At 40.6% G+C, this 11,581-nt stretch overlaps 3 protein-coding genes across 3 annotated transcripts; 1 reads left to right on the forward strand and 2 right to left on the reverse strand.

The window, feature by feature from the left end:
* The first annotated feature begins 187 nt into the window (after positions 1–187).
* Positions 188–8,059, forward strand: LOC133848018 (exonuclease 1-like). The gene is made up of 4 exons (XM_062283387.1): positions 188–1,070; positions 1,122–2,363; positions 6,186–6,983; positions 7,047–8,059. Exons 1-4 carry the CDS (start codon positions 267–269, stop codon positions 8,016–8,018), a joined length of 3,816 nt encoding a protein of 1,271 aa, XP_062139371.1. The 5' UTR covers positions 188–266; the 3' UTR covers positions 8,019–8,059.
* A 34-nt stretch (positions 8,060–8,093) lies between these two features.
* On the reverse strand, positions 8,094–8,723 carry LOC133850108 (NEDD8). Its single transcript, XM_062286093.1, has 3 exons — positions 8,580–8,723; positions 8,316–8,446; positions 8,094–8,257 (listed from the first exon to the last, which is right to left on the reverse strand). The coding sequence occupies exons 1-3, from the start codon at positions 8,595–8,597 to the stop codon at positions 8,173–8,175; spliced, it is 234 nt and encodes a 77-aa protein (XP_062142077.1). The 5' UTR covers positions 8,598–8,723; the 3' UTR covers positions 8,094–8,172.
* A 346-nt stretch (positions 8,724–9,069) lies between these two features.
* LOC133850106 (homocysteine S-methyltransferase) lies at positions 9,070–11,472 on the reverse strand. Its single transcript, XM_062286090.1, has 4 exons — positions 11,290–11,472; positions 10,264–10,442; positions 10,011–10,190; positions 9,070–9,857 (listed from the first exon to the last, which is right to left on the reverse strand). The coding sequence occupies exons 2-4, from the start codon at positions 10,418–10,420 to the stop codon at positions 9,199–9,201; spliced, it is 996 nt and encodes a 331-aa protein (XP_062142074.1). The 5' UTR covers positions 10,421–10,442; positions 11,290–11,472; the 3' UTR covers positions 9,070–9,198.
* Between the last annotated feature and the right edge of the window lie 109 nt (positions 11,473–11,581).

Below are 11,581 nucleotides of genomic sequence, written 5' to 3' on the forward strand. Positions count from 1 at the left end.
TTCGCATTACTGACCAAACGTTAAGTAGCCAGAAAAATATTAATTTTTAAGATACATTCAAATAATTGCAATTTATTTTTAATAAAAATAAAATAGACTTGTAAAGTAGTTTTAGCAGCGTTGGAATAAAAAAATAATACATTGTGAATGGCAAAATGTAAATTTTGGCGCGAACTTCTGCTATCGATTTGTTATCGCTTTGCGCTAGATAGCGCTACTTGTGTTTGTTATTAATATAAAGTGATAAAACAAAAAGCAAACAAACTATGGGCATCACGGGACTGATTCCGTTCCTGGAGAAGGCATCAGCCAAAGTGCATCTAAAGAGCTTGCGCGGAAGCACGGTCGCTGTCGACACTTACTGCTGGCTACACAAAGGTGTCTTCGGTTGTGCCGAGAAATTGGCGCGCGGTGAGGAAACGGATATTTATATACAATACTGCCTGAAGTATGTGCAAATGCTGCTCTCCTATGACATCAAACCCATACTCGTATTCGATGGCCAGCATCTGCCGGCTAAAGCGCTAACCGAGCAGCGACGTCGTGAATCCCGTCAGCAGAGCAAAAAGAGAGCAGCGGAGCTGTTGCGTCTTGGACGCACTGAGGAGGCGCGTTCCCAGATGCGTCGCTGTGTGGATGTTACCCACGAGATGGCGCTGCGTCTCATCCAGGAGTGTCGCGAGCGTCACGTCGATTGCATTGTGGCACCCTACGAAGCCGATGCTCAGATGGCGTGGCTGAATAAAGCCGGCATTGCACAGTATATTGTGACTGAGGACTCGGATCTGACATTATTCGGTGCACAAAAGATCATCTTTAAATTGGACCTGACTGGCGCAGGTCTGTTAGTCGAGGCGGATAAAATACACCTGGCCATGGGATGTCGCGAGGAGCGTTATAATTTCGACAAGTTCCGACGCATGTGCATCATGTCGGGATGTGATTACCTCGACTCCTTGCCGGGCATTGGACTGGCCAAAGCCTGTAAATTTATGCTCAAGACGGAGCAGGACGATATGCGCATAGCATTGAAAAAGATACCGCAATATCTCAATATGCGGCAGCTTGAGGTGTGTTTTAACTTTGCAGTCAATTTTTTTTATTAAATGTAATTTTTACAGGTTGATGATGAGTATATTGAGAACTTTATGAAGGCTGAGGCCACTTTTAAACACATGTACATCTACAATCCACTAGAACGGCGCATGGAGCGTTTATGTGCATTGGAGGATTATAAGACTGATGAAAGCTACTGCAGCAATGCTGGTTCATTGCTGTCAGATAGCGAAATGGCCTTTAATCTGGCCTTGGGCAACCTAAATCCCTTCACACTTAAGCGTCTGGACAGCTGGCATCCAGATCACATTGCTGCCACAAGAAAACCAGCGAAACAAGTGAAGCGCAGCACACACAAAAGCATATGGCAAAAGAATTTCAATGCAAAACAATCTCCAGCCAAATTGAAGCAATCAAATTGTGCGCTGTATTTCAAGAAGGTTGATTTCGTGACTCAAACTATTGACGCAGAGATCGAAGCCAATCAGCGACAGGAGCTAGCCAAACCCACCGAAGCAGAGCTATCTAGCATGTATAGCTTGGGTGTGAAACGCAAGCGTAGTCCCAGCGAAAGCAGTTGCCACTCAACGCCACCTTCATCGCCGGCTCAAAGTCGCAGCCGGCACAATCCGTTTGCCAAAGAAGCGCCGCAACGTTCGCCAGTTGTCTGCGAGAATGGATCGCTGCTGCGTTTGCTAAGTCCCAGTAAACAAAGTCCACAACGCGCGTCCGACGAACGCAGCAGCAGACCGGATACAACTCGTGTAAATGCGCTGAAGCGCAGCATCTTTGCCAAAGAGCAGGTGGAGGTCAGAAGTCGTTTCTTTAGTACGCAAACAGACAAAGCTATAGAATGCAAGGCTATGGATGAAGTGATGAAGCAGAGTCCTAAGCAAACTGTCATCCAAGCGGACAAAATAATGGAATGCAAAGTGGATGAAGTGGAACAGAGTCCCAATCTAACTAGCACTCAAGTGACTAAAAGAATGGAATGCAAAGTGGAGAAAACTTTGGAAGAAGTGCAGCAGAGTCCAAAGGAATCAAAACTAGCTGACAAAGCTGTTGTCGTGCTGTCATCCTGCGATTCAGACGACTCCAGCTCGTTGTCAGCTACATTGCCCAGCAGCCAGGAAGCTGCTATGCCCACCAAGACTAAATCACCGCCAAAACTGCCGCCAAGTGCACGGCGCATTGGCTTATCGAGGACCAAGACTAGCAAGCGAAGCATTCCCAATCCAAAGACTGCCAAAAGTGATGACAATCAAACGAAGCTCAGCATGTTTGGCTTTCAAAAGCGACCTGTCCTTAAATGAATTTGTAGAACTCGAGAGTGTTGTATTATTTTAACTTTTTTTTCTGTGTTTAATTTCAACTGCCTGTAGTAAGTAATTAATTTGTTAAATTTATTGAATGACTGACCCGGCTGTGACTAAACTCTACACAGCCATTGCTCATATTATTAATGTCGGACAACGCATAATACTCAAATAAATAATCTAAGATGGATACAAAATATTGCCGCTGTTGAGATATTATTTATGGAGGACACGCCCTGAAGGATTGTCAGACCTGTTCTCTAATTATGTATGATTAAAGTGGTTTCGTAATGCCCAGGTGAGCAAAAAAAAACATTCTAATTCTGAACTTATTTAACAATTAGTTGTAAAATGAGTTTAAAAGTCTACCAAAAAATCCGTGCGCTTTTACACTTGTTGCTTGTAAAATTTATAATTTGATATCTTTTTTTTTAAGTAATAACAATCTCTCCAGTTTAATTTCTTATTAGAATATAAAATTTGGATTTGTTTTTATTTTTTCTGCACATAATTTCCCTAATATCAGTTTTAAAGTATAAAATATATATTTGTTTACGTATTTTCCGATTCAATATCTTGAATATAGTTTTCTAGTCAAAATATGTATCAGAATTCCTGCTTAATATACTCCTCAATTGATTATTATTTATATAAAGCGTTTTCTAGGAATAACATTTATCAGCATTTTTCCAGAGTTAATATAGACCCTTTGATATTGTTTTAAAAATATTTCAATTTTTCTTAGTACTATTTGCCCTACAAAGTATTTAAATTACATCTTATATACATTTTTCTAGTTAGAAAAATGAATTGAAAAATTCTCGTAAAATTTGACCTTCAAAGTACTCTAATTAACAGCTCTTTAATAGAGTTTTTTAACCAGTCACTGATGTAGTTATTAAGGTGTAAAATTGATTCTTCGTTTCCTCTAATTGTTTTGTTTTGTAGTTCTACTGTAATATAGTTTTTTTGAATAAAAACTTGTTTGTTATTTCGTTATCACTTTTCAGCTGCAAGTTTCTTTAGACTTTTCGCATAATGTGTCTCCTCTAACTTTGTTAAATAGTAAATGCAATTGCACAATTAGCATACAGTCATATCAGCTGACCCTTTGTGAACGTGCTTGGCTCAACTCAGTTTACATTGGCGATAACAAAAGAGGCTGCCGCCAAGGTGACCAGCCAAGCAGTCACAACTACGTCAAGCTCAATTGCTCTCCCGACCCCACCCCCCCACAACTTTAATTAATATCGCTATAAATAGCAATTGCATTTATCTGAGTATTTGTGTTCGGTTGTTTTGTTTTGTTTGTGTGTAGTCGTGTGTGAAATTGCCCCCCCGCTCTACTTTCAGAATTTGTGTTAATATAGAGAAGAGAAAATCTTTTTTTGTTTTGGTTCTAGAGATGCTTACCAATCTTCCTTTATCAAGTAGTTGCGATCATCGTATGAGATGAGTTCCTTCAGCTCACTGACGGTAATTCCGTATAGACGTCGTACCAGCGGCTCGACATCTTCTGGCCGCATCTTGGGCTTGATATCCGAGCCAGGCTGCAGCACTTTATCGCCATCCGACGACGCCACCTGGTCATTGACGTTACCGTTGCTGTTGCCATTGGAATTTTGGGGAGTTGAGTCGGTGTCGTTAGCCTTGTTCGGCTTGGCGGCATCGTCGTAATCGTGATTCAGGGTGTATGACTTTTTGGTAATGCTCGTCAGCTCCACATTATTCCACTGCTCCATTTCGCTGTTCGCTGTTGTTGTTGGCTTTATCGGGGGAATGCAACAAACGAAACGAGAAACGAATAAAACAACAGATCAGAATACGACGTTGATAATAATAATGATGATTGAAATGTGCTCGGTTTTGCGCTCGAAAGCCAAATGAAATTGAATTGAATTTCAGTTGTGTGGTCTGGTTGGAGACGACGTCGCAATTGACGCAGCGCTTCAATTGAAACGAGTTCGTTGCCGGCAGCGACGTCGACGTCGACAGCGTCTGCGACTGCGTCGTCAACATCTTCTTCATATCTTAAAGGCAAGTGCGTGTTTTGTATTTATATCTCTCTCTATGTGTGTGTGTGTGGGGGGTATCTCTGTATTTGTGCCGTTTGTCTCATTTACCCAGCTAATTTTTTTTATTTATTTAATTTTTTATAACCTTTCTGTTTACATTTTGATTGCGACGCTGCGACTTTACTTTTACCTTTACCCGCCTCATATGGACACCCGTAATATTTTTATTTTTATACCCGGCAACCCACATTTTGAAAGAGTATCAACGATATGTGGATCCATAAAGAGAATTTGTAGTTGAGCTCCATTATTGGGAACTAATTACAAAGAGTTTAAGCAATAATTTTATAATTTTTGTTCTAATTTTAAATTTAGAAACGAGTAACTAGATTTAAACAAATGAAGTGTTTTCTAAACAATTGAATCATTCAAAAATCTATGTATGTATGTAGCTATGTTTTAAATATTGAGGCTTATTATAAATTATTCTATTCCTTTTACATTGATCTGCAATAAATTTGATTGCCCGGGTATCCCGTAGTCGAGCTCTCATTCGACACTTTGTTAATTGTTTACTGCCAGCATTGCCCAACGAAGCAAGTCCCCAAAAACAAACAGACTTCAAGTCGTGATCACACTCTATTAAATGAATTTATTGCGAAGCAGAGTCGAATCAATGCATTATACTGTGTACTAAAGATAGTACAAAGACTGATATACTGTAGGTGCAACTATAAATCGAGCAGATTATTATTGTATTATTTGTTGTGCCAGTTAATCAAGTTAATCAGCAACTACTATCAATCATATTAAGTGTGTCAAATGAGGACTTAGAATAGCGCTATAGACGACTTAACAAAACTCAAGTGAGCGAAATATTATTAACAGTCTCGCTCGAATCGAACAAACAATTGTGCAATACAATTTATTGTATTGTTAACTGCACAGTTAAAAAATATCACTTGACTTGCTACACATAACGTAACAGATTCATTATATAATTGTAAACGAAGTTATTCGCTGAAAATTGTTAATGAATTGAATACTAGCTGCTGATGTCTGACCTTGACTCTAAATGCAGTTTTAGTTTATTACTCATACGCCGCTTTGCAACGCTGCATTGGCCACTGGGCAGGCGCACGCACACATGCACACAAAGTTACACCCACACACAAACGCACACAGACAGTAAATCAATGTAAATATGCACAGCTGATTGTGAATTATGCAAATTAGTTACCAATAAAAATAAATAAAATAAATTTGTAGGCAAGCGCTCGAAACGTATTCACGTGTGATTCAGCAGAAACTAAAAACACGCACCTTGCTCGTACAACAGGTTAATTAAAACTAACGCTTGCTACTTTTGTTTTTGGGCAACTCAACTGGCTGATGCTTCAAGCGCTGCGAGAAATCGCGCGCTACTCTACTAATTTTGAAGCATTGTTACTATTGCGCAGCTCATAATTTGCGTAGTTAGCGGGAATTTAATAAAAATGCTCTGAAGCGCGTAAACAAATTAACGAATAAATAAGCTAGTAATTCGCGCACGCTAAACAATTCAAAAATATAATTCCAAATAAAGGAGAGACGTTCTACTGCGAATGGCAAATTGGGTGTTGCTTCTTCTTCAGCTGTTGTTGCTTTGGCCTCCAGCTGTTTCTATTTATTTTGTGCACTTAACCTCAAAAGCACGAAAGGCACTTTGAGTTCGTTTTCTTTTGTGTTTGCAATTGCTTTCGTATATTTTTCATTTGTTTGTAATTTCATTAGTTAAATGATTAGTTAATTGCTATAAGCTATGGATCAACTGTATGTGGAGATTGAAATAAGCACGCAAAATGCAAAAAGCGAGACAACAATTTACACCAGCGTGCCTTCGTTTCTTGCGCTCTACACATATCGCTACCTAAAAGAGCCGCCCAACGTCAAAATCAATTTTGTGGCCACCAAAATCACTACAGGCAAAATAGCTTTACGCAGCTCCCAGCTGCGACGTGAACTGACCGAGGAACATATCACTTGCCGAGAGGCTGCAACATTGCCCGCATTAAAGGATCTCCGGCTGCCCATCTATGAGAAGAATGGAAATATCTTCATAGCAGGCACTTGTGCCGTGTGCAGGGAGCTGATTGCACGACAACCCAGCGTACAATTGCGTCAGCTATTGGGCTTCAAAGGTAGCTGTCTCTTGGCGCCTTCTGAAGCTTCCATCTGGACACGTTATTGTGAAGTGGATGTGGTTAATCTGGTCAGTCAGCTGCAGCAGGGTGAACTGCCGTTGCGCGAAGTCCCACTCGAAGTGGTGCGTTTTGAGCAGCACATGAATCAACCGGTGCGCATGCACAACATTTACAAACTAGCCAGGGAACAGGCAAATCAGAGTGCTAACAATGGTTTGCCGGTGAAGCGCAAGGAACGCATACAAATCGAATGCACCACGCCGAAAGAGCAACTGCTAATTGAGCATCGATTTGCCGAGGGCATTAGCTTCACCATTGCCGATCTCATTCTATATCCACTGCTGCGTCTAGTCTTCCAGCACTGCGCTCAAATGCTGCCGCATTTTCCACTCACCAGCACTTGGTTTAGTGAGGTATGAAAAGCATTTCTATTTTTTACTTTATGAATTAAATTAATATTAAAAATACCTACACAGATCGATGCATTCGACAGGAACTGTGCACGAATACTGCATGAGCTGTATGTGCCCATCTTGGTGGCGCCTGCGGAGAATACGCAGCTGCTTAGCATACCCGACTGTGAGGAAGCCAGTCTCTATAAAGCCGATCCGAAGCGTTATCGCCCAAGGAATCGTATTTACACTAGTCAAGCGGAAGTCGAAGCCGCCCTGGACAAACTGCAGCAATTGGAGCTGCAATTTAGCGCCGATTGCGAACAAAGTTATGGCGAGCAAACCATCGACTGGCGTAGCATTGAGCCGACGCATGCCAAGAGCTCAGCGCTGCCGGAGGAGCGGCTAGAACGCAAGCGACAGCAACTAGAGAATATGGCTAATGCTGTAGTATCGCTTGCACAGCCAGGAGATCGCATTGTGGACTTTTGCAGTGGCACTGGACACTTGGCCATTTTGTTGGCGTTAAAGCTGCCCAAGTGTCTGGTTATTGTACTGGAGAATAAGGCATTTTCCTTGGCGCATGCACAGAAACGAGCCGCCGAGCTGCAGCTGAGTAATTGCGTGTTTTATCAGTGCAACATTGACTACTTTATGGGCAGCTTTGACATTGGTGCTTCGTTGCACGCATGTGGAACTGCCACTGACATTGTACTGCAGCAGTGTCGTCGTGTAAATGCACGTTTTGTCTGCTGTCCCTGCTGCTATGGGTCGTTGCAACCCATGCCACACATCTCGTATCCGTTGAGTGAACGCTTTCGCAAAGTGCTCGATACAAAGGATTATTTGTATATTGCTCACACAGCGGATCAGGCGCATGAGCTGGGCACCACGAATTGCAAGCCGGAGACAACTTTGCAAGGTCTGCATTGCATGTGTGTGGTGGACACGGATCGAAAGCTGCAAGCGGAGGAGGCAGGTTACAAGGTGATCTTGACCCGCCTTAAGCCGGAGCAATGTACTCCAAAGAATCATTTGCTTGTAGGACGCATTTAATGGAGAGAGAAACATCATCAAAATATATGTATTTTTTCGTATATATGTAGTTACCGTTGAAGGCTTTTATTCAGACAGAGTGCAACATAATTTGTTGAAGTGGGAAGAAGTGAAAATGACTTAATGACCAAATTTACTATAATGAGTTCCAGTTCTAGTTGCCACCTCGCAGAGCCAACACCAAATGCAGCACGGAGCCACCTTGCACTTTGTAATCCGCCGCAGTTTTGTCATCGTTCCTATAAGTTACAAAAATAATATTAGCGAAAATACAAAGCAAATTAATTTGACGCTCACATTTGTTTGCCGGAAAAGATGAGACGCTGTTGCTGCGGAGGTATGCCTTCTTTTTCCTCCACACGCTCCTTGATGCGATCCACCTTGTCTGTGGGTTCAATGTCAATCTCGATTTCCTTGCCCGTCAATGTCTGCAAAAGGTAATTTCAACACAATTTCATTTTATTCGCCATTAATATTATTGTTGTTGTGAAGCTGACGCATAGGCTAAGACGCTTTGTCACCTGCTTGACTTGACGTCTTCTTAAAACACTGTGCACTTACCTTTACTTTGATCAACATTGTGCTAGTCTGTGTTTCTTTTCGCTTTACCAAATACTAATTAATTTTAAACAAAATCTATTCCAATTCCGTCTTCTATTTTTTTTGCAAGCTTCTTCCCAATTGCGGCGTTTATGCGAATGTCATTCGAGTGGCGCTGCCAACTTGTAGAAATAACGCGGTAAGTTTGCTCTGAATGTCGATAGTACGCCGATATACAATTCGTGCGTTGCGCCAATATACAGTACAATGCTTTTCGATAGGTAGATTTCATTGTTCTCCGTTGGACTGAATTTTGAATCCAAATTCAGACATTTATGATTTAGATATTTTAGGCAAAGCGTACTTTATGAATTTTCATAATAATTCATTAATACAAGCAAAAATAGCATTTCCTGTTGCTATTTATTTATATGCAAGTACTAATTTCATATTTAATTTTATTATATTAACAAATTATTTTAAGGCAACATCAAATTGTGGGGAAAGGGTATTTTATTTTATCTGTTTTTTTATTTTTTATTTACAACTAACTAACTAACTAAACATACAGTTACAGCTATAAAAATGCATTTGTTGTTCATTACTGAGATCCTCAGCTTTAATCTCTAGTGACGTCATCTCAAGCGACCTTGTTCAGCTTGTTCAATGCATGAACTGCTTCGCTGATTAGCCGAATATCGCGGGCGTAAGTTCTACAACAGCCGCCAATGATTTTCGCTCCCAGTTGCGCCCACTCTGGCACATATTTCGCCAGCGGCACACAATGCTCACGACCTTGCCAGCCGGTTGCGACGTCATAAACCTCGCCACTATTCGGATAGACGACCAAGGGGATTTGCTCTTCGGCAGTGCGATCGCCATTCAAGCTCTTGAACAGCGGAGTTACAAACTTGGGATGCACACAATTGACGCCGATCGCCAGACACTTGTCCTGTGCTTTCCGTTCACGCAGAATCTCCCAAACTGCAGTGGCTGCCTCAGCGAATTCTTCGCCATGAGCCAGTGTGTTCTCGTCCTTGCATTGAAAGGCAACCCAGAATTTTACATCCGGATAATCATCGCAAAGCATTTCTACCAAAGCCTCGGCTTCCATCTGACAGGGAATCGTCTCAATGGCCAAGGCATCGACACCAGCTTCGAGGCAGGCTTCGATGCGCACTCGATGCCAGTCCGTGATGGTCTTAGCGGGCACGTAGTCCGCATAGCTGCCAGTGTACTCTGAGCCATCGTGCAAATGGGCACCAAAGGGACCAATCGAGGCAATAATCAATGGAAAGCCTGTAGATTAACGAAAGTGATTAGTTTCATTCAAGAACTATTAAAAGACCTGCACCCATTTTTGGAAATTAGAATATTGAACGGGATGGTAAAAAAGCTTCTATCACCTACCCTATGGGTAGTGGCATTATGGGAAAAGATCAAATAATTTACCTTCGGGAACTGCCAGTTGGGCTTCGAAGCATTCGTTGAGATATTTCTCCTTGGCAACATGCGCCATGCGCACCGTTTTCTTTATCAAGTCAATGCTCTGCTGCTCATCCAGCTCCAGATACTCCATGTAACCCTCGACACTTGTTTGATACGTATTTGTCAGTATCATATCAGCACCATCTATAAACATACATGCACATATGTAAATTTATTGCTGATAATTTAGATTGTTGCTAATTGAAAAATTGCTTACTTTGCAGAAAGTCCAGATGTGTGTTAATCACAGCCGAGGGATTTGTAGCATTAAAACGTGCACTCCACAGCGGATCACCATCGACGGAGTTGCCCACATGGACGGTCATCTGGGTGCCGAAACCGCCATCCTTAACGAGCAATCGTGTCAGACCCATGTTTTTGATGAAGTTTCAGATACTGCAATAATGTTTAGTTATACAAAAAGTGTTAATATGTATAAGAATAACATGATAATGATTGTTTTTATCTTTGAATACTTTTCCTTAATGATAATATTTATTTTCAGATCATAATTAATATTTTCAAAAAATTAAAAATGAATTTCTACTGAAAAAATAATAATAAATTATAATCGTGAGTGTAGCCTTGTGATCCTTTTATAAGGATGTGAAATAGTATCGGTGAAGACTCTTAAAACAGAAGCCGCAATTTACTATTTTGATTAAATAATGATAATTTATGCTTCGAATTTGTTTTAACTCAAAAATAATTAATATGGTTGTCTCTTATCAGTATGATTTATGAAAATACTAACTCTCAAAATTATTTTATTTATAATAATTCTCCTCGAGCAGATTATTGTACACATAAGCTTATAAACTTTGAAGTTGATTCAAAAAAGACAGATTTATAGGTGATTAATATTGGGTTTTTGTTTATTCGAGATGTGTTTTATTAAAACAAAACAATCTTTATATTCTGCGTCTGGATTTATAACTATTCCCTGATAACACATTGTAATTGCTTTACACGATTTTAATTGCTCTTATCAATGTAGCAGCTGTTATGCCTAGGGCTTTATTGGGCACCTGGCTAGCAACCGATCACAAACTCTATCGCCCAGTTTATCAATTACTAAAGCCAATACATTGTAATAATCCCGGAAACCTTGGCATATTAAGCGCATTTCACTAGGGCGATGAACTGCATCAACAAACAACTTGACTTGCTCTATGATAAGAGCAACTGATATGACAGATCGTGGAATATTTTAGAGGCCCTTTTTGACTTTGTTCACACTCACCTTGGCTGCTTATTAATAGAAGATCTTGTAATTGATTAAAATGTTGTTTATGCACGCGAGACGACAACAACAAGCAGAGCGATGTGTTTGTTATTAAAAGATTCCGTATCAACTGAAACTTTTCGAGATATAGTATACAATGTTGTGTTCTATGTAGTTGGGCGTCCAACAATCGTTTAAGTGGTTTACAATGCTGTCTGGTCGCTTTTATAGCGTGCGCCCGCCCAGTCAATGCTTCCTTATCACAGTGCGAAACAAAAAAGTAAAAATATAAATTCAAACAAAACAAAAC

Source organism: Drosophila sulfurigaster, chromosome 2L, assembly GCF_023558435.1.
Source record: "Drosophila sulfurigaster albostrigata strain 15112-1811.04 chromosome 2L, ASM2355843v2, whole genome shotgun sequence".
Lineage (NCBI taxonomy): Eukaryota > Metazoa > Arthropoda > Insecta > Diptera > Drosophilidae > Drosophila > Drosophila sulfurigaster.

Coding starts and splice junctions, on each gene's coding strand:
- LOC133848018 (XM_062283387.1), top strand. CDS start 267: ATGGGCATCACGGGACTGATTCCGTTCCTGGAGAAGGCATCAGCCAAA. Junction 1,071..1,121: donor TCAATATGCGGCAGCTTGAG/GTGTGTTTTAAC, acceptor TAATTTTTACAG/GTTGATGATGAGTATATTGA. Junction 2,364..6,185: donor TTCAAAAGCGACCTGTCCTT/AAATGAATTTGT, acceptor TAATTGCTATAA/GCTATGGATCAACTGTATGT.
- LOC133850108 (XM_062286093.1), bottom strand. Junction 8,258..8,315: donor ATCTTTTCCGGCAAACAAAT/GTGAGCGTCAAA, acceptor TGTAACTTATAG/GAACGATGACAAAACTGCGG.
- LOC133850106 (XM_062286090.1), bottom strand. CDS start 10,420: ATGGGTCTGACACGATTGCTCGTTAAGGATGGCGGTTTCGGCACCCAG. Junction 10,191..10,263: donor ACATCTGGACTTTCTGCAAA/GTAAGCAATTTT, acceptor GTATGTTTATAG/ATGGTGCTGATATGATACTG. Junction 9,858..10,010: donor CCAACTGGCAGTTCCCGAAG/GTAAATTATTTG, acceptor GTTAATCTACAG/GCTTTCCATTGATTATTGCC.